This window comes from Xenopus laevis, chromosome 5L (genome assembly GCF_017654675.1).
Source record: "Xenopus laevis strain J_2021 chromosome 5L, Xenopus_laevis_v10.1, whole genome shotgun sequence".
NCBI lineage: Eukaryota > Metazoa > Chordata > Amphibia > Anura > Pipidae > Xenopus > Xenopus laevis.
Window position 1 is genome coordinate 40,849,799 of NC_054379.1, and position 22,899 is coordinate 40,872,697.

The 22,899-nt window shown below is 38.5% G+C and overlaps 1 protein-coding gene across 4 annotated transcripts in view; it reads left to right on the forward strand.

The window, feature by feature from the left end:
* LOC108716640 (sodium/calcium exchanger 1) overlaps positions 1-22,899 on the forward strand; it is a 197,329-nt gene that overhangs the window by 10,240 nt on the left and 164,190 nt on the right. For all 4 annotated transcript variants that reach the window (XM_018262916.2, XM_018262921.2, XM_018262922.2 and 1 more), the window contains exon 2: positions 6,875-8,704. In XM_018262916.2, coding sequence (XP_018118405.1) covers positions 6,909-8,704 — 1,796 coding nt within the window. In that variant the 5' untranslated portion in view covers positions 6,875-6,908. The remainder of the gene's footprint in view (positions 1-6,874; positions 8,705-22,899) is intronic.

Sequence of the window (22,899 nt, forward strand, 5' to 3'; positions counted from 1 at the left end):
TAAAAAGCCCATGCAGTTGAACAGAGAGGGCTATTGCAAGGCTTTGCTCTTTGGAATGTTCCTCTGAATCTAATTGGTGTCTTATAAAGCTTTTAAAAGTTGAATTTTGTACAGGGATTTTCTACTGTTTGTATGGTTGGTGAAAGAGTATTAACTGACTTTATTATTGTTTACACCAGTTTCAGGACACCGTTTTTACACTTCCTTTAAAAAAAAATCATTTGTGCACATATAATAGGGATTTTAAGTGATTAGTGCATAATTATAGCCCTGTTGCAGCACTCTCTTTCTTTTATAAAGTTTTTTTTTCTGCTTTGCTGGCAGGTTTTACCTTTCAATAGAGAATTATTCTCCCTTATCTCAGTACTTTTTGTCTCCTCACAAGGCCCACCTGTCAAATTGTTGTGTATGACAATGGCGTCTGTAAAGGTTGGTGGTGTAAGGTAGCAGCTTGAGGGGGGGCATGCTATACAGTCACTGGGTGTGTGAGCTGGATGGGAGAGACTGGTCATTACAGAGGAATATGAAAGAAAACCCATAATAACTTGGTTTACAGGGCTTAGGAGCTGCAAAAACTGTGGTCGTCTTATATGAATTTACCTTTGAGCAACCGTTGAACTAGGTCAGATATACTTGAATTATGGTAGAATAAGGGTTTGTTATATGTATGTTAAATAATTCTAAGCAACTTTTCAATTGGTCTTCATTATTTATAGTTTTTTAATTATTTGCCTTTTTATTCTGACTCTTTCCAGCTTTCACTGACCCCATCTTAAAAACAAACGCTCTTTTAGGACAACAATGTATTGTTATTTTATATTGCTACTTTTTGTTATTCCTCTTTCTATTCAGGGACTCTCATATTAATATTCCAGTCTCATATTCAAATCATTGCATGTTTGCTAGGGTAATTTGGACCCTACCAACCAGATGGCTGAAATGACAAAGTGAAGAGCTGCTTAATAAAAAGCTAAATAACTCAAAAATCACAAATAATAAAAAAAAGGGAAAACCAATAGCAAATTATCTCAGAATATCACTCTCTACATTATACTAAAAGTTAACTCAAAGGTGAACAACCCCTTTAACTATCTGAAATAACCTAGACATGTAGCCAGCATGTTGCTATCATGTACCAAGTGAGCTATAAATCCTGTTTGTTGTAGTTACAAGTTACTACTTTTTGGAGCAGTAGGTGGGTATAGCAGTTAGCAAGAGGTTATATTATATCCACAGTTTCCAAAAAAAGTCCATGGATTGCTCTTGGATATTCAAAATCCCTTGGAGGGTTTATCTTACACAAGGAGGACCTCTGGTTGGGCAGCTCAGCTTTACTAGATTTATGACAAGTTACCAGGCAGGGAGATGTACAGTTATAAGGAGTCTCTGATTATTTTAGCAATGCGTAATGCAGCATGTGTAATTTTAGCTCTCTGGGTGTAAATTGTTCCCAGTGTTGTTACATTTGTCTGTTGAACAGGTTTAGCAAGTTTATGGAGGATATTGGCAGGCTGGAAGAATCGGTCACATATATATAATTTGATATCTAGAATTATCAGCAATAAATTTGCTGTTGCAAGAGGGAATGTACTGTAAATGTGTGTATGTGCTAGAGATTTTATTCTTTGATACCACAGTCAAAAACTAGTTGCTGGCAGAAATTTAACATGGGGTTATAGAACATAATAGTACTTTCCCATGGGTTTTAAACTTAAAAAACGGGCAGCTGAGTGCGGATGCATTTGGTGTTTTTTCTCATCGAGACACAACTATCCAAGAACATACTCCAGGCAATCCTGTATGCATGCTAATATAGATAGGCACCTGCTGTGTTCTGGACCTGGTTGCCAGAACAATAGGGGCAGCAGACCCAGCAGCTGCTGGGGACAATTGTATTGTAAATTTGCAAACATATCCTACTAATCATTTGCAGAATGAGAAGCCCAGTACCTTCTAGTCTAGGTATGTTATCTATTATACGTAAGTCTGTTATGCAGACAGCTCTGAAATACTGAATTACCATTTCTCATAGGGTCCTATTTGAATGAGGAATTTTTTGAACTGGAATGGGAACTATCAGGAATGCTTGGTACCTGGAGTTTTCCGAATAAAGCTGGCCATAGATGTAAAGATTTTTAAAAGACCACGATTATCTCGAAACGATCGTACAAATTGTCCATCAACTAAAAAGACCATTTGCCAGGAAAAAAAGGGTAGCTTGCTGCTTGGCCCTGCAAACCTAGATAGATTGCACTGGGACCGATAAAGATTTTTTAACCTGGCTGATCAATTTTCTGACAGATGTCGGACGAAAAATCCTAAAATGTACGATCGTTCGAATCCCACTAACTTCACGATAATTTCGAAGGATTGGTCGGACTTCGCTAAAATCGATCGTTCGGCAAGAAAAATCTTTGCGTCAATGGGGAGCTTAAGTGATGTTTCTGTAATTGTATCACCATTTTTACTAAATCACGTTGAACCATAAAATAAACCCAGCAGAATTGGTTTGTGACCAATGTGTATTTATGCAGTTTAGTTACCATCAAGTACAAGGTACTGTTCTTTTAATCACAGAGAAAAGGGAAAAACTTTTTAAAAAATGACACATATTTGATTAAAATGGACTCTGTGGGAGATGATCGTCTTGTAATTCAGAGCTTTTTTTCAGGCACCTGGATAGAGAAAATCCCATACCTGTGCCTTGTACTTGATGATAACTAAAACCAACAAGGGAAGGTTGTGCTCAGTACTCATTTATAAAAAATATTAAGCATGGGTGCAAAGAGGTTGTGACCGCAAAATTCACATAGACAAATACAAGAGGTCCTCTGCACTCAACTAATTATCAACCCATTATTAAGGACACTGAAACATTTTTTGCCTTAAGCTACTAAAAATGCCTTACCCTCTAGGGGAGAGACACGTGCTCAGATTCGGGGAAATTAGTCGCCCAGCGATAAATCTCCTCTTCTTTGGGGCGACTAATCTCCCCAAACTGCCTCGCCGGCACGAGGAAACTTCGCGAGACTTTGGAAAATAAAGCAATCCGTGTGCCATCCCGCTTGCGATTTAGATTCTAACCGGCGGGAGGCAGTTCGGGGAGATTAGTCGCCCTGAAGAAGAAGAGATTTGTTGCCGGGCGTCTAAATCTCCCCGAATCTGAGCGTGTGTCTCTGCCCTTAAACAAAAAAGAGATTGTTTGTCCATATATTGCAATATATTTAAGCTGACTTAGTCAAAGTCATCCCCGGTACTTGATGATAACTAAGACACAGGTATGCAACCTGTTATTCTGAATGCTCTGGACCTGGGGTTTTCGAGATAACAGATCTTTCCATAATTTGGCTCTTCATACCTTAAGCCTACTAGAAAATCATGCAACCCAACAGGCTGGTTTTGCTTATAGTAAGGATTAATTATATTTTAGTTGTACAAGGTACTGTTTTATTATTAAAGAGAAAAAGGAAATATTTTTTTAAAAATGTAGATTATTTGGATAAACGGCCTTTCCATAATTCGGAGCTTTCTGGATAACGGATTTCCAAATAACGGATCCCATACCTGTACCATAAATCCATTTTGATGGCTCCTTTTTTGTAATGTTTTTAGTAGATATAAGGCATAGATTATCTGTGCACTGTAATATCCTATTAGCATTGATAGCTTCATAACATGTTAAGGGCTACGCAAGAGTCAATAATTCCAGTGGATCTGCAAATGTGAAAGGGATCACAAAATGTGAAAATAGAAGACAGAAGACAGCTAAGAGCTTGGCATCAACCTCGTTAACAAGGTTTGCCCTTCGATGTGACTTTGAGCGGTCACTCTGCGAAACCATCGGATGTCATAGATCCATGTGTAAGCAGAAATGGGAGGAGAGGGAGGTGCTGCAGTGTAATTACTGTGCATGTCATTTTCTAGGTAAGGCTGTGGGTGAGACAGGGACTCAGTATCATTTATTACAATGCTTATTTTCAGCATATGAGACGTTTCTGGGTCATTCTCCTCTTTATATCCTCCTTTGCCCTTCTACCAAACCTGTTCTGCCATTTTCACAAGGCAGCCTGCCTTTTTATGATCTTGGATTAGAATTAACAGCTATTTTGCAGACAGCTATTATAGGAACAAAAAAAAAAGAAATTTTAAGCTGCTCTAAGTGGTTTTGATCATTACTATTCTGTGCTGCACTGCCAGCTGTTAGTGATGTGCGGGTCGGGTTTTTCTTGACGCACACCTGACGCGCACCCAACCAGAGCCTGCCAGCACCCACCTCCTCCCCTCTATTTATAGGCCCGCGCTGACCTGCCCCACACACAAAAGGGGTGGGTTGTGGCGAGTGCACGCCTATAAAAACAGAAGCAGGAAGCTGGCAGTGTAAGGCCGGGAAAGCAGGCAGAAAAGCTGAACTTGAACCTGCCCGTGACCCTCAAAGGAAGTGCAGAGGTCGGCCGAACCAGTGAAATCCTGCCCACATAACTACCAGCTATGGGTTAAAGACATTCTTTGGAACAGCAGAGTTTCTAGAAAAAAGGAACCACAAACAGGAATTAGATAGAGCCTATTGTTAAAATTAAACATTCATTTGAAACAGAAGATGCCCCTTTATCTTACGTTCATAGTTAGCATCCTGATATTTTTCTGTTAATCCTGCCATGTCATCTATCAGACCAGCCTTTTGTCTAGTAATAAGGAGCGTTCAGTAGGGTGACTGCTGAAGGCCCTGCTGATACCGAGGCCCTATATGCCGCTACGATAGTTAAAAATGTGTAGGACAGCAGGTAGGTAGGTAGGAGGAGGTCAAGGTATACAATAGTGCAGTAACATTTTATATCCATGTTTTCTATCCAAGGCCCCTTACCTGTTGCTAAAGTGCAACTGCTAGCACCTTGCTGGGAGTCATACTGTACTTCAGCAGCCGCTGAAGGGCAGTAGGATGGACTTTCCTGTTTCATACAAATCTGTTCAGCCTTGGGCTTCATCACTAGCCCTGGCAACAGCCACATAGAAGCATGTTAGAGTTGATTGAAAGTGGGCAACATATGCATCAATAAGGGTTTCTTCTAATAAACTGAAGACATAAACCCCAATACTGCAAATCTTGTGCTCTCTTGATGCCATACAGTATGCTCTCCGTGACGGTGTCAGGATGGCATTACCCTCCTCCCACAACAGATGTTTGGTTATGAACAGTGGCTCCAAAACGCAGCTCGTTGCTATTTCAGCAGTTATTGTTCATCTTGAGCAGACCTATATTTTCCATTAAGATCCTTTCAGTACATAATATAGTAGTTAAGAGAAACTGCTGTCACCTGCACATTAGAAAAAACTCATCCCATTAAAGCCCCTGGATATAAATGAAAAGATGCAGATTCAAAGTAAAGGGTTATCCTAGTATTTTCAGTGAGGAATGCATATCTTAGACCAATTACAGATTTAAATATGACATTATATGTCAAATAGATAAGCACAGACAAACTACAATTTGTGCTTTTTACCATATACCGTATATTATAGTATTCTTTCTCACGCATGCATGTATCTTTAAAGAAAAGAGAAAAACGATTGTTTGTTACTGGGCAACTTGAGTACTGATACAGTATAAACCCCATCTAATGCACCCATTCCATAGTGGTGGAATATGTTTATGATTATACAGCAGCTACTTGGAAAATATTGTACATTTGACTGGAATCTTGGTGCCACCCCCCCCCCCTCCAGTCAGAATGCACCAACACCATGTAATTCTGTGCAGCCGCACCAGGCTAGAGGTTAGTGCCATTGTAGCCGTGTGCTATTGTGGAATATATTGTTATAGCCTCATTATTTTTAGTTTTCAACATAAATTAATTAACTTTTTCCACCCTGACAAAGGTTGGACTGTCCCATCAGAGTACTGAGTTAAAGGAGAAGGAAAGGCATTGTATATTTGTTGGCGCCAAATGTTAGACACCCCCAAGTGATTGTGCTCCTATCAGCAGAAAACTGCAGTGGCCCGGGGTTATACCAGTGAGCACCACAAAGCGATCTTCTTCATGCGGCTGCGCATGCGCAGTAGAGCGAAAAGCCGAACTTTAACGAAAAAGTTGGCTATTTCGTTAAACTGCGCATGTGTTTGCCCCGGGAAATTCTAAAACAGAAGAAGATGGAAGTGAATCGCTCCGTGGTGTTCACTGTTATAACCCCGGGCGGTGCAGTTTTCTACTGATAGGAGTAACGGCCCGGGGGTTTCAGGTAAGTCAATACAGTCAATGTACGATGCTTTTCCTTCTCCTTTAAGCAATTGTCACAGTGGTAGCACAAATATTTAGGTTCCAAACCTTCACATCTGTATGTGGCTTTCTTTTACCTGTCTCGTCTTGCTGTAACATTGGCCAACAAGCATTATTTCGGGGGTTGTTTATCAAAGGTCGAATGTTAGAGTTTTTTAGAGTTCGAGTTGCAAAACCCGAAAACTCAAGTTAATTAAGTTTTCTGCAGGAAATCGCTCAAATCGAGTTTTCTGCCAAAAGAGCAATAAGCTCTGAAAGATCATATGTAATTAAGGGTAATTAAAAGCACTAGGAGAGGCTTTTATCAATACTGTGCCACTTTACTGAGTAGCTACGCTGCTTCCTTAATTCCAACTCTCGCAAAGTTGATCAGTGCCGCAAAATAAAAGAAAAGAAAAGGACAGTGTGGCACCAATTGCTACTCCCTGAACACCACCATATCTCCAAACAGCAGATCCTTCTGAGACATCCGGACCTTTACCTGTCTATTTTTTTATTTTTATTTAAAGTAATTGCCAGCTCTTGTGTATTGACATAACCATTTTCTTCAGAGTGCAAATGGCAAAAGTAAAATAACCCTTGTTTTTCTTTTGTTTTTTCAGGTAGACATTGAGGAGCTTATTTTCTGTTGCCATCATGATGAAATTGGGAACATCATTCGCCTTTTTTGCTAGATTCCACATGCTTGTCCTTCTGCTGCTCTTGTGCAATGTGGAAACAATACGGAGTGAAACCACAACAGTTGCAGACTCTGAAAACCATACTGATCCCTGCACTGGTTCCTACTATTGCAAGGAAGGTGTCATTTTACCTATCTGGGAACCTCAGAACCCTTCTTTAGGTGATAAGATAGCAAGAGCTACAGTATATTTTGTTGCCATGGTCTACATGTTCTTAGGGGTGTCTATCGTAGCAGATCGCTTTATGTCTTCAATTGAAGTAATTACTTCTCAAGAGAAGGAAATAACAATTAAAAAACCAAATGGAGAAACCATTAAAACGACAGTAAGAATATGGAATGAAACTGTTTCCAATTTAACACTTATGGCTCTTGGCTCATCTGCCCCTGAAATTCTTCTTTCTGTTATTGAAGTTTGCGGCCATAACTTTCAAGCTGGAGACCTAGGACCTAGCACCATTGTTGGCAGTGCAGCATTTAATATGTTTATCATCATTGCTCTTTGTGTCTACGTGGTACCAGATGGAGAAATAAGGAAGATAAAACATCTGAGGGTTTTCTTTGTAACTGCAGCATGGAGCATTTTTGCCTACACCTGGTTGTATATGATCTTATCTGTTTTCTCTCCGGGTATTGTTGAGGTCTGGGAAGGGTTGCTTACTTTCTTCTTCTTTCCAATATGTGTTGTGTTTGCTTGGGTTGCAGACAGAAGGCTTTTGTTTTACAAGTATGTTTATAAGAGGTATAGAGCTGGAAAGCAAAGGGGAATGATTATCGAAACTGAAGGTGACAGGCCTTCTTCCAAAGCAGATATTGAAATGGATGGGAAGGTGCTCAACTCGCACACTGAGAATTTCCTTGACGGTTCTTTAGTTCTGGAAGTTGATGAGAAAGATCAGGATGAGGATGAGGCAAGGAGAGATATGGCAAAAATATTAAAAGAACTAAAGCAAAAACACCCAGAGAAAGAAATTGAACAGTTAATTGAGCTTGCCAACTATCAGGTTTTAAGCCAGCAGCAAAAGAGTAGAGCATTTTATCGCATTCAAGCAACTCGTTTGATGACTGGCGCTGGCAATATATTGAAAAGACATGCTGCAGATCAGGCAAGGAAAGCTGTGAGTATGCATGAAGTAAATACCGATGTTGTGGAAAATGACCCAGTAAGCAAGATATACTTCGAACAAGCAACTTATCAATGTCTAGAGAACTGTGGAACTGTGGCACTTACTATTGTTCGTCGTGGAGGTGATTTGACTAATACAGTGTATGTTGACTTCAGAACAGAAGATGGCTCTGCAAATGCTGGCTCAGATTATGAATTTACTGAAGGCACTATCATTTTTAAGCCAGGTGAGACCCAGAAAGAGCTTCGTGTTGGAATTATTGATGATGACATATTTGAAGAAGATGAGAATTTTCTAGTTCATATTAGCAATGTTCGGGTCAATGCTGAGAACACGGAAGCAAACCTTGAATCTAACCATGTAACTCCCCTTGCATGTCTTGGAGCAATCTCTACAGCCACAGTTACCATTTTTGATGATGATCATGCAGGTATCTTTACCTTTGAAGAGCCAATCACACATGTGAGTGAGAGTGTTGGCATCATGGAAGTAAAAGTACTGAGAACATCTGGAGCTCGAGGAATTGTTATTGTACCCTACAAGACTGTTGAAGGCACAGCTAGGGGTGGAGGAGAAGACTTTGAGGATAGTTGTGGACAATTAGAGTTCCAGAATGATGAGATTGTGTAAGTACCAAAAAAATTTTTTTTAAAGCAACATAACTGAAAAGTGATGTTTACAATTACCTTTTGTTAATGTCAAAATATTAAAAATATTCATTTTCTCCTAATTAAAAATACACTGCTAAATATTGTAAGGTGTGCAACAAACTCAGTAGATTTAAATTTATATTGTAGTCTTGATACATACCAGTATTTGTACCCAAAATACTTGTCGAAAGGCAAAGAGAAATAGAAGGCTAAAATGAAGAACAGAGCAATTTTTGAGTTGTTCTTTAAACTGACATTTAATTCTTTTTATGTATTGAATTTGCTTGGAAGTAACTTTATTGTATATTTTGCAATTACGAGAATGTGGTTAATTAAGTTCAAATGCAGTCGTTTTACTGGTTCAATAAGAAATGCTTTGGGCTTGACTTAACCAATTAGTTCCTGTAATTACAGTTTACATTTTGACATAGGAAGATATTTATTACATTTCTAAATAAATGTCAGATTATTAATATGACGTTATTTTTCAGTTGGCTGCACATTGTCTTTAAGGGGAGAAATGTACTTCCACTTAAAAGATGGGAGGAGTGGGCTCATTTATAAACACTGGGCAAATTTGTACCTGGGCAGTAACCATGACAAGCAATCAAAAGTTTGCTATTATTGTTCAACCTGCAGCTGGCTGAAAAAGTCAGTCACTGATTGGATGCTATGGGTTACTGCCCATGTGCAAATTTGCCTAGCGTTTATAAATGAGCACCATTTTTAGAACATTTCTGTTATCAAACTCCACTTAGTTTCATTTTAGATTTAAGGGACAATGCCCCACTTGTATATTTATCATTTCATTTGCCAATGTTCATCCGGTTGAATCTCAAACTGGTTGAAATATGCTGGGTTAATTCTTTTTATTGCTATAGAAAAATATACTTAATTAATAAGTACAGGTATGGGACCTGTTATCCAGAATCCTTGGGACCTGGGTTTTGACAGATAATGGATCTTTCAGTAATTTGGAGCTTATACCTTAACTCTACTATAAAATCATGTAAACATTAAATAAACCCAATAGGCTGGTTTTGCTTCCAATAAGGATTAATTACATCTTAGTTTGGATCAACTACAAGGTGCTGTTTAATTATTACAGAGAAAATGGAAATCATTTTTAAAAATTTGGATTATTTGGATAAAATGGAGTCTGTGGCCTTTCCGTAATAGGAAATGGGTTTCCAGATAACCTATCCCATACCTGTAGTATATTTCCAAAAGCCATATTGTATGAGGGCATAGCTTAATGTGATTGCACAACATTTGCATTTATACAGAGTAGGAGCTGATATTTTACTAGGGATGCACCAAATCCACTATTTAGGATTCGGCCGAATCCTTGGTGAAAGATTCGGTCGAATACCGAACCGATATGAAAAAGCTTCTGTGATGTTAGGGTCTCTTGTTTGTATAATAGTTGCTCACCACATCAAGGAAGTGGCTCAGGTGGACTGCCCGGAGCCCTCAGCACGGGGAGGGGGGGCGGACAAACTGACGAACCAATATGGAGCAGGCGCTCAAAAACGCAAAACTTCCACCAGGCAAATGTTCAAAAGTGAAAAGTTTGTTGTGTCCAACAGCCTGAGGCTGTAAACTTTTCACTTTTGAACATTTGCCTGGTGGAAGTTCTGCCTTTTTGAGTGTCTGCTCCATATTGGTTCGTCGAATACCGAACCGAATCCGAATCCTAATTTGCATTTGCAAATTAGGGGCAGGAAAGGAAAAAGTGGAAAAAAATCTTCTTTTGTGACAAAAAGTTTCCCTACCCACCCCTAATTTACATATGCAAATTAGGATTCAGATTCTGTTCTACCAGGCACAAGGATTCAGCTGAATCCTGCTGAAAAAGGCCAAATCCTGGCCGAATATCGAATAGGGTTGCCACACGGCCGGTATTTTACCGGCGTAGCCGGTAAAATACCCGCCAAGGCCGGGGCCAGTATTTCAAATTTACCGGCAATGTAGCTGCCGGTAAATTTTTTATATCCGTAACTAAAGCCCTTAGCCCGCCCCAATATGCTCAAAATTTATCTTTTGTTCTCCGACTGGCCAATCGCACGCCGCAACTCCGTCCCTTTTAATGTCACGCCCACCCCCTTTGACATCATGCCCGCCCCCTTTGATGTTACACCCGTCCCTTTTTACCGCCCCCATCACCGGCCGGTGCAAATTTTATTGAAAGGTGGCAACTCTAATCCCGAACCGAATCCTGGATTCAGTGCATCCCTATATTTTACTTGTCTTTGCTGAGGAACACAGGGTTTATAGCTACTAGTCAAAAAAACTGCTATTGAGGTGAACATTTTTTTAGCTGTCGTACATCATTTGCAGAAATGAAAAAGCCCAAAGAAAGAATGATATGTACTCACAAAAATCTGCAGATGGAGCAATAAAATAGATGAGGTGCCATGTGTCCTAGGCGCGTTAATAAGATCTGCTCTGTCATTTTGTCCTTGTTCTTTAGTCTGTTAACCCTTAGACGTGTTAGCATCAGCAAAAAGGTATATTTTATCTTTTTCATGTAAACATCTTTAGTATAAGTTAAAACCAAATATGGCAGCTACATCTGTAGAGCAGATCAATGTCCATCGATCTATTTTTCAGATTCAGCTCATTTTGGTCTTAGGTGAAACGCCTTACATATAATGCAAGTGAAGAATATTACAACAAATTTTAACCGCTATAATTTGCATGAGTAAAATTATGAAACCTGATTGCATCATTCATAAAACTGAAGGGCAATAACATTGTGGCTTTAACTTAACCTTTGGGCTCATTTTTATATTGCTTAATGATAATAATGATGACAATAAAACACTGCTTGTTTGCATTTTCCATTGAAGGTGGGGCTGCTGAATAGATTATTGAAGATGTTCCAGAATTCAGAGTCTTGATGGGAAAATCTTGGCAATCATTAAAGGGATACTGTTATGGGAAAGAAATTTTTTTTCAAAATTAATCAGTTAATAGAGCTGCTTCAGCAGAATTCTGCACTGAAATCCATTTCTCAAAAGAGCAAACAGATTTTTTTATATTCAATTTTGAAATCTTACATGGGGCTAGATATATTGTCAATTTACCAGCTGCCCAAAGTCATGTGACTTGTGCTCTGATAAACTTCAATCACTCTTTACTGCTGTACTGCAAGTTAGAGTGATATCACCCCTCCCTTTTTCCCCCAAGCAGCCAAACAAAAGAACAATGGGAAGGTAATCAGATAGCAGCTCCCTAACACAAGATAGCAGCTGCCTGGTAGATCTAAGAACAGCACTCAATAGTAAAAACCCATGTCCCACTGAGACACATTCAGTTACATTGAGAAGGAAAAACAGCAGCCTGCCAGAAAGCATTTCTCTCCTAAAGTGCAGGCACAAGTCACATGACTGGGGGCAGCTGGGAAATTGACAAAATGTCTAGCCCCATGTCAGATTTCAAAATTAAATATAAAAAATCTGTTTGCTCTTTTGAGAAATGGATTTCAGTGCAGAATTCTGCTGGAGTAGCACTATTAACTGGTGCGTTTTGAAAAAAACATGTTTTCCGATGACAGGATCCCTTTAAACTGCAGTGATATGCACTAATGCATTTTCTACCAGATTATATGATATTATATGGGCCTTAATTAAGCCGTTCATCAACACTGATCACAGAACAATTAGGCCACTTAACCAAACGATTTTAGTCTTAATGGGGGGTCTTTATCTGGCCTTGGCATGGGCCTGTACTTTCATAAACAAATCAGATATATTTTGTTAAAAAATAGATTTTTTTATAAAAAATTCCAGTGCTATGGGAGGTATTGCAGGTCGTCTTGCACCAGAGATTTGTGGCTGAAAGCATGTTTTGGGGTGTTTGTTTTTACCACTGTTTATGGGTGCCAGTACCCTCCAGCATTTAACGCTATACCGTTTGCCCATCTTAAAGGCAAGAGTGTCCCCCTTCTGAGGCCTATAAAGGATTTAAATGTATAACATTCCTGATTGGAGTACTGTAGGTTTCTTTCTTGCACCTGGTGTGGATGCAAGTGCTCTGAGCAGGTGCCATAAGGTTCTCTATTTGCAACCCTTAGGGCTATAGCATTTGTTCCTGTACCATTGGTAAAAGTGTCTAATTTAAACTTAATAAAGTTTGAGTAATTAAAAAGAAAAAAAGGCAGTCACTAAAAAATTATGCTAAATTTATGTGACAGATAGTTGTCCAGTTACCATAAGGTGGCTTGTATAATAAATGCAATGATACTTCCCAAGCATTAAAATAATTTAGTGTCTCTCAGGCTTTCTGTACTTTCACTGAGTTGACAAGAGTTCTCCAAATGCCTCTTTCAATACAAGCACCATATCATCATTTCCCATTGCCCCCAGACATGTTCACAATGAATTTTATATTTCCAAAGATTTGTGCTAAAATAATTCTGAGCTCCATCTGGGAAATCTCTTTTATGCAGCTCGTTTCATATGACGTTGTTGTTTCTTTTCACACATCAGTGTTAAAACATTTGGATGATCTTTACATTTTTGTTACCAACATAGTTTTCTTATACAACTATTTTTTGACAAACAAGTTTTCGAACATGGCTGTAAATTAGGGTTGCCACCTTTTCTGCTGGAGGAGACCGGGCAGGGGGCAGGGCCATGACGTGGAGGGGTGGGGCCGTGATGTGGCGGGGGCAGGCTGTGACATCAGGGGTGTGGCTATGACGTGGCGAATGCCAGATTGCCGTGTCAGTCATGGAAAACCGGACAGGAAGTTTTGACCTGGGCAGCCCTTCAAATTACTGGGCTTAAGTGCCATAGGAATCTATTTTATCCCAAAGAAGATTAAAGTCTAACAGGTCAATGTAATAAATGTGCATATCTGGTTATTGTTACATTTATTCCTGAATGGTAGACCTGAGACTACCTTGCACCTTTTATTGCATTACCATTAACCCTACTACATTCATACTCTTCTACTGTGCTCTGTTGGGAGTCAAACCAGGTAAAAACATCTATTGTAGGGTTTCCTGAGACTACTTTACACCTTTTATTGCAATTCCATTAACACTAATACATTTCTGGGTAGGAGTAAACCAGAGCTAACCATTCCAGATATTCAAACTCATCTACTGTGCCATTAACTAACCCAGCCTGGGTGCAGGATTTGCAGCTGTACCCCCCACCCCCTCCAAATGTGAATCCTCTTACCAGCGGAGAGTGTGCACAAAAAAAGCTGCATAGTTCTTACTTCTTTGGCAGGGCGGGCCCGGGTACAGTCACACCCCCAGTAGTTACGCCACTGTACTGTGCTCTGTTGGGTGTCAAACCAGGTAAAAAACATCTAGGGGCAGATTTATCAAGGGTCGAATTTCGAAGTGGAAAAAACGTCAAAATTCGACCATCAAATTGGATTACATCGACTTTGAATGTCGAAGTCGAAGTTTTTTGTATCGAATTTGCCCATTTTCGGTCAAACGAAAATCGTTCGTTCATACGATGAAATCCTTCAAATCGAACGATTCGAACAATTTAAGCGATCGATCTAACGATTTTCCTTCAACTTCTAAAGACTTAGCCAAATGTTGGCTATGGGTTCTAGGAGATCGCCTTAGGCTAACATAGCAATTCGGCAGGTTTAAGATGACGAAGTGTCGAAGTCGAACTTTTCTAAAGAGACGGTACTTCGATTTTCAAATTCAAACTTTTTACTTAGAATCGAAGACGAATTTGGCCTATTTGATGGTCGAAGTACCCAAAAATTACTTAGAAATTCAAACTTTTTGTATTCAAAAATTCACTTCGACCCTTAGTAAATCTGCCTCCTATTGTTGGGTTTGATGCATCATTGATCTTGAAAATGGGGCAGAATTAGACCGGTTGCAGAGTAATGCAAGCAGTCACAAGTATTTAGAAAAAAATAGGAATTATTATAACTGGTCACAATGTAATACATATAGTAAAAGAGCGATGTAACTGGTTACAGGGTAATGTACTTGGGCGCAGAGCACTGTAACTGAGCGTTGTTAGCAAAGGAATGTTGTTTTTCTCAGTGTAATGTGCAAAAGAAAGTGAGTATTTTGTCTTGAGATTTCTGAGTAATTCATACTTTGGATGCATCATATGTACCGTGGTACTTTCCAGTGCTTATTGTCATCACTCAACTCCCAACCAGCTGTGCACACATGCTAATGAAAGGCCTTGGGAGTGTGATGTAAGTGAACTCAGCTAGAGATAGGGTGTGGTACGTGGGGCAACCATTCATGGGGAATTTCAGAGATGCACTGTGAGATCCAGAGACTTGCCACACCCATTAGTAAGCAGGCATTTTTTTTTTTATAAAAGTTCCTTTATTTTTACCATCTTTTACCATCTTGTTTTGTTGATTCCAATGAACAATGGCTTTTGTCTGATAATAACCAAAGTGCTTTTTTTGTCAGACACATGTTTTTATAAAGTGTAACTAAAGGTCTGGGTACTTTAGTTTTCTTTTAAGATCTTGCCTTAGGAGACAGAACTCATTTTAATGTATACTTTTCACTGTTGACATAATCTCTACATAGTCTTAATACAGTACTTGCCATATATAGTATTGCTTTACACTGGTTGGTTTTTATATGGAATGACACCATGACTTTAGGACATACATTCTGCTGACCAAGTTGCTAATAAAAGCTCCTGAACTTAATACATTGTTGATGGCAGTCTACTCTGTTTCCTCAATTTTGCATTGAGCTGCCCACTGCCCTGTCACACAGTACAGATGCCTTCATAACTCAGTATATATAAAATATAGCAATGACAGTGGCTTGGTATAATCCTATAGCCACATTCATATTTTTGACAATTAAATTAGGTTTTCTGCCAGACTTCATCAGTTGCAGCAAGCTAAGTTATTTGGCCTTGTAAATGCACTATTTTCCTGCTGTTGCCCTCGGAACTATAAAACCGTCTCATATATTTTTATATAAAATTAGAACACTATTACTATAAATATATAGTGATATATATTTATATATATATAAATATATATATAAATATATATTAAAGGATTTCTGCTTGCTGGACCTTGGTATATATATATATGTGGTTTTATATGTTCTTTTTTTTATTGCAGGGCTTCTTATCTTAATATAGTAGCTGCAAATATCCTATATTTTGTGTCCCTTTAACCTTGGCAAAGTTTTATTTGTGGTGAGCTTCCATTATCTTCATTTAATCAATAGGCAGTTTCACCTTTGCTGCTCTGGGATGAAATATTTTTTTTTAAAAAAAAAGTATGTGCTTATACAGTATATTCTACAGGAAATGACATTTCTCACACTAATGATGTGCTGTGGAAACATTCTGAAAATAGTTATGGAATATTTTGTACAACCCAAATAAAAAAGGCCCACAGCCTGGAAATGTAGAGCTGCTGTATATAGGTCACGGAGTTTATGATTTATTTGCAACAAATCAAAGCACTCCTCTGTAATAGTGTGACCCAGTAAATATGTAGGCTGTGTTAATTGTATTATGGTAAAATTGCTATGTCATGTTCCAATAAAAATATGTATACTTGTAATTTATTGCATGCTTTGTTTTTAAATCAGAATTCAGTTGGGGTTATGTAATAAAATCAATAATGTTATATGTCGTGTAACATCCACAAGCTTATCCAGATGTGGTCCCATCATCTTCACATCCAAAGCTTCTTAACCTCCTTCTTGGTCCACCCCAACACTCACAGCCTTCACCTCGTATGCACCTTTTCTTGTACTGTATCTCTTGAACCTCCCAAGATCATGCACCCTTTCTTGCATCCCTTGGGCCTCCCAAGCTCATGCACCTTTTGCTGATCCTCTGGGACTTCCAAGCTTATGCACTTTTTCTTGCATCTCTTGGGCCTCCCAAGCTCATGTACCTTTTGCTGCAAGACTTGGACCTCCAAAGCTCATGTACCTTTTACTGTGTATCTTGGACCTTCCATGCTCATGCACAGCTAAGTTTTAGCATTTGTTCATGGTAGGAGCACATGCTTAACAGAATTCGTTGCAGCGTATTCTCCTTCTTCTTGTCTGCAGGGTCAGGACCGGACCCTTTCCTCATATACATAGATTCTACCTTTGAGAAACTGACTAAGCCCAGGTTCAATATTTGCCTTTTTATATTATAGTATATTTATATTTTTTACATTATATAAATTTTATAAATATAGGTAAGGGTTCATGCTCTTGCTGATGGCTTAAAACGAGAAATACAACTTAAAGGAAAACTATACCCCCAAAATGAATACTTAAGCAACAGATAGTTTATATCAAATTGAATGACATATTAAAGAATCTTACCAAACTGGAATATATATTTACATAAATATTGCCCTTTTACATCTCTTGCCTTGAACCACCATTTCGTGACTCTATCTGTGCTGCCTCAGAGATCACCTGACCAGAAATACTACAACACTAACTGTAACAGGAAGAAGTGAGGAAGCAAAAGGCAGAACTCTGTCTGTTAATTGGCTCATGTGACCTCACATGTGGTTTGCATGTGTACACAGTGAATCGTACGATCTCAGGGGGTGGCCCTTATTTTTTAAAATGGCAATTTTCTATTTATGATTACCCAATGGCACATACTACTAAAAAAGTATATTATTATGATAATGGTTCATTTACACGAAGCAGGGTTTTACACATGAGCTGTTTTACTCAGTATCTTTTAATAGAGACCTACATTGTTTGGGGGGTATAGTTTTCCTTTAAATAACCCACATTGTGGAAACAGTTCGATATGATGAACATAAAAGAATGGCAAGTGCTACAAAGTTTCATTTGTGTTTCTTTCTTGTCCCACACCATTAATGTAATCACATTAATGTCAGGGCCGGATTTACATAGTGGGCGCCCCTAGGCCCACTGCCGATCGTCGCCCCTGTCCCCTTCCCTTTATCCGTGCAAATTTTCATCATCTGGACCAAGCAATGGGGATTGGCGCACGGGAAATTAAAAAAAATTATTGTATCTCCAGCACATCCCCAGTGTTTTTGAACCAATGTGGGTGTGGCTGGACAGCATGCCGCCCCCCTAAAATCCTACCGCCCTAGACACAAACCTGCGTGTCGTTGCCTCTTATCCCAAAAAACCACATCAAGTAGAATGGAAAGTGACCATACAGAGGTAACTTTGTCAAGGAAATTAGTACATAACAGGCTCCACCCCTGTCCTGCTTTATTTTATCTAAAAATATCCTTGGGCAATTATCGAGAGGAGAACTGCTGTTGTGATGTCTGGCTTCTAGGTTATTGGATTATCTAAGCTTCTAGCAAACAAATGAACACGAGTTTTTAATCAACTCAGTTCTAAATAGCAGTTTCTGAGAAAGAAACGCTAGACGGGAACATCTCTGATGAACAAAATGAGGAGTAGAAAGGCACAGAAGTGACTGTCTAAAAGAGCAACCTGCAGCTCACAGATAAATAAAAAAAAGGATATTCCCTGTAGAGTATAGACAGGCTGCACTTACATTTAAACCAGTCTAAAATGATCGTCGGTGCCAAGTCTTAATGGCCTGTTTTATGAAAGCATTGTCTTAATACAATTCCTACCACCATTACTCTGTGTTATTGTAGACCTGTTTATAGCCAGGGCTGTGGTAACCTGATTTAACGGTAAATAACTATATAAATATACAGATAATATTGAGAGTTTCCCATCTATGCTCTCAGATTATAGCGCAGTGTGGGACTTTATTAATGTGCAGTATCTAGTAGATGATACTGCTGTGGAGACGTCAGTCATTCAGTCCGTTATACTGCTCTTAGAACACCAGTTTAGCACTAGCTTATTAATTCATGCTGTTTTAGTTCTGAATATGTGTCCCTCTTGTAGAGATTGCTTTAGGAAAATACTGTAAACAATGGTGCCTCTTTTCATATGGAAAAAATGAAAGCTCTAAAACTGGATTGTTTATATTTAATGCAGAAGAATATATCAGTTAAACATATTTCTAATAGTTCTGTTTGTCTGTTTTTAAACTATAATGGCTTCCTGCTTCTCTTGTAAGCCGTCATGATCATATCTTGGTCTTGGCCATTGCACGAGTCTCTGACATCATGAGATCTGACCTATGAGGTAAACATTTGAGCGTATGAACATGTGTCGGACTTTGATGACTGACAGGCTTATGAACACTTTCTTTTATATCATGTATGTTATTTTAAACCAGGGTTCACTAGGCAGTGGGCCTTAGCAGATTTCAGCTCACAGTTTATTATTTAAAGAAAGTTCTGAAGCATGGGAGCAATTAGGATTCATTTTGGCACCATTTTGCATTTGGTTTTAAAAACACTTGCTTGGATTTGCTTGATTAAACCAAGGAATGTGCACTTCCTTCACACCTTGGTCAGTCACCTTTATACTTGATTTAACTGTGCATCCTAGGTTACAACACAATAAATGGCCAGAATGGTATCTATATATCTAGGTTTTATGAATTAATTCAGAAAACAACCCTTGTTAAATTACTTGTGTATTCAACCTGTGTCATTGCTCGTATGAACCACTTCTACTTGCAGGACCTTCTCACACTTAAATTACCAACTTCACCTCTTTTTCCACTGGCAAATTATAGCACATTGGAAACTCTGCAGTACATTGCACCTCAGAAGTTGAACTTGTACTTGGAGAGATAAGAAGATTTTCCGTTCTAAACTTATATTGTATTTGATGTAATTTAGGGTATATAATGTTTCATTGCTCGGGTTATTTTTGTTACTGACATAATTACAACAGCAGCACTAGAGCAAATTGGTTTGGATTGCCTTAAAAGCAGTTTTTATCCACATTACTAGACGGTATATGCAGTATGCAAAGTCATGATTTTTATAAACAGTCTAGATAAATTTGGCTTCATTCACCTCGTTAATATATTGCAGTTTTTGCAGTACGAAAAAATAACTCTCCTTAAGGGAAAACTAAAGGTATAATCAGTGAGGGTGCCAAAATGTTTGGTACCCTCCCAGTGATTGTAATCTCTTGATAACCCAGGTCGGTGCTCATGTTACGATAAAACCGCACTGGCCTGTGGTATTTCTGTTGAAGCTTATTTGCCACAGTGATAGAGGAATCGGCCACCTCACAACAAGGGTAAGAAGAATTTCACTGGCACACAGGAGTTGCAGTAGCAGGGCAAGCCCTTGCAATTTTATTATGCAGTAGTGCAACGTTTCGGGGTCACGCTTGGGGGATGCTTGACAAAGGGGCGTGACCCCGAAACGTTGCACTACTGCATAATAAAATTGCAAGGGCTTGCCCTGCTACTGCAACTCCTGTGTACCAGTGAAATTCTTCTTACCCTTCTTTTCTCTTGGCCCAAGCATGTACATGTGCAGTAATTTCAGCTTTCTCCCTACTGCACATTCGGCAGAACCAAGAGAGAAAAAGAAGCAGAAGGGGATCTACAGAAGAACTTCTATAGAATACCCGGCCCAGGGTATCAGATAAGAGATTATATTCACTTTTGGCAAGCATAGTGATTATACCTTTAGTTCTCCTTTAAATTTAAGATATGTTAAAATAGAGAAAATCCATTAAATTGTAGTGGATACTTAATTCATTTTGACTAAGGGTTTTATTTTTTTCTTATAGAAATTGTTTATTAGTGTGCTTCCTAAACCAAATATTTGCTTCCTAATGCCTGGAACACAACTATGATGTTGCTGACTCATGCTCGAATCAGCCAGTCAGAGAAAGAGAAATCTGCCAGTGACTCACAGCATGAGTGTTTGATGCAGCTGCAAAAATTGTTAGGTTGAGCAACTGACAAATACATTGTTATATATGTAGTATTTGTGAAACAGATTTATTAAAAATTCTCTACAGGTTACAGGTTTTTTTTTATAATAGTGATGATTAAATAAATAGTTAGAAATAAGCAGCAATATAAAGCATACACAAAAATAATAAAATGTTTTAGACTGCTAAGTGAAAAGGAAACCAATTAAGTATTGTTGCCTTGTAAGAAATAGCCTGATTAACAGTGATTCTTGTAAAGGAAAATCATCTTTGATTTTTTTTAGCAGCAGGGCTGGGTGCCTATGTTTTACTGTCTAAATTAAATCAGATATTTGACATGATTTGGTCTTGTACACTATTATCAGGCCTAGCTCTGGGCAAGAAAGGAGTGAGCTATTCTTGGGTCTGAATATTAGCCTCCAGCTGCAGCATCACCTTCAGGCTTCCCATACATAATAAAGCCCTTAGGTTTGTTCTGTACAGTCAGTAATTTAACCTTGAATGGACTAATCACACGGCAAATTATAAAACATTTCAGATAGAATAAGGGAAATTAGATAATATTTGGTCAAAGAAAAATATGCTAATTATAATTTCTAATTGGGTTGCATATGTTAAATAGATTCCCTATATAAAATATGTAACATATGGGTTATGCATTAGCCTAAAAACAATGTTTGCAGTGTCGGGCTGGGATGCCAGGGGCCCACCAAAAAAACTTTATTTTCTTAGTACTTTTCTTTAGATGATATACTCTATTTTCCATCTATTTGGCCCCTTTGTTTCCATGAAGAATTAAGGAATGAACATGAAAATGTTACATGATTTGAAGCAGGAGGGCCCACTGACACCTGGGCCCACCGGGACTTTTCCTGGTATCCTGGTGGGCCAGTCCGACACTGAATGTTTGTGGGAATTAGGGCATCTCACAATTCACTTGAATAACCTGCAGCCAAAAAGTATAATACCTACAGCACTGGAGTTATTTAAATTTAGTGTTAGCACCATAGGTTTTATGATCTATTGGTTGCAAGGGATAAAATGCTTGACATTTGTATTTTATTTACTTTGTTCTGGGGTTTTTATTTCAAAACAAAGCCAAATAAATATATACCCTATTGGTGTAAAATAATGTTGTTCCTCATACTTAGTGAATAGTGTGGTTGAGGTATTGTGTATCCCAGCAGTGCAAACACACAAGTCAAATGATTTGTTGTGCAGTAAACAGGTGCAGGTCCATCAAGGTCAGCTGGGTCTTGGGATTTAGTAGTGAATGATATTTTACATAACGCGTAAGAATAATGTTCTTTAAATAATGTAAACCCTGACCCGGCATTCTTCATCTTTCTTCACTTTACGATGGTATTTCATTATACATGACTGCATTTATTGCCCAGTTGTGGTTTGGAATCAAACATTGCACTGGGTTAGGCTAATAAAATATTTTCATACTGTATCAATGTTTATAAACATTTTAGAAACTGAAGTATAGGTATGGGGATCTGTTATCCAGAATGCTCAGGACCTGGGGTTTGCTGGTTTTACTTCCAATAAGGATTAATTATATCTTAGCTTGGATCAAGTACAAGGTGTTGTTTTATTATTACAGAGAAAAAGGGAATACTTTTAAAGAATTTGGATTATTTGAATAAAATTGAGTATAAGGGAGACAGCCTTCATAATTCAGAGCTTCCTGGAGAATGGGTTTCCAGATAATGGATGCCACATCTGTATATGAATTGTAAGCCATTAAATGAGGTAGGAAGCTTCCAGCTAGAGACAGTCAAGGAGCAACCTCACTTTTTGTAGGTTGTTAAACAATTTAGAAATATCTGCAAGCATGGGGAAGGAGGAATATCATCTCAAGGGCAGAATTAAATTGTTCTTTTAAAAAGCCAGCAAATCTTTGCTCACCCTTTACTAGTTTTCCTCTCATTTCTCCTTATTTCATACTTTTCTCTTTTCTAGCTCTAATTGTCTTTCTTCCACTCCCGTTCTATAGTCTCCCTCCTCTACCAATATGTACTTCATCCTAAAATACACCTTTCCTTCTGCTTTCTCTTCCTCCTTAATGCGGAAGAGCATTGGTTTCAATCTTCTGCCATTTGTACAATCCCAATGATGGCATCCTTTTTTTTTAGATGTTGGGTAACAGGGAGCACTCATAGTGGTCCTGTTAAATCCGGCACAGGGCTGTAGTCAACAGAAGGTAGTGGGCCAGATGTGCTTATAGTTGCAATAAAATATTGACCCAATATTCCTTTTGATTTACCTTTTCAAAAACCACACACTTTTACCAAGTTGTTTTCATTACTTCTTATTTTTTCTGGGCTTGTTTTTCCTGGCAACTAAATGCAGTAAATTAACAGCTCATTAAAAATGTCAGTTATTATTAATAGCAAGATTTTTCCCT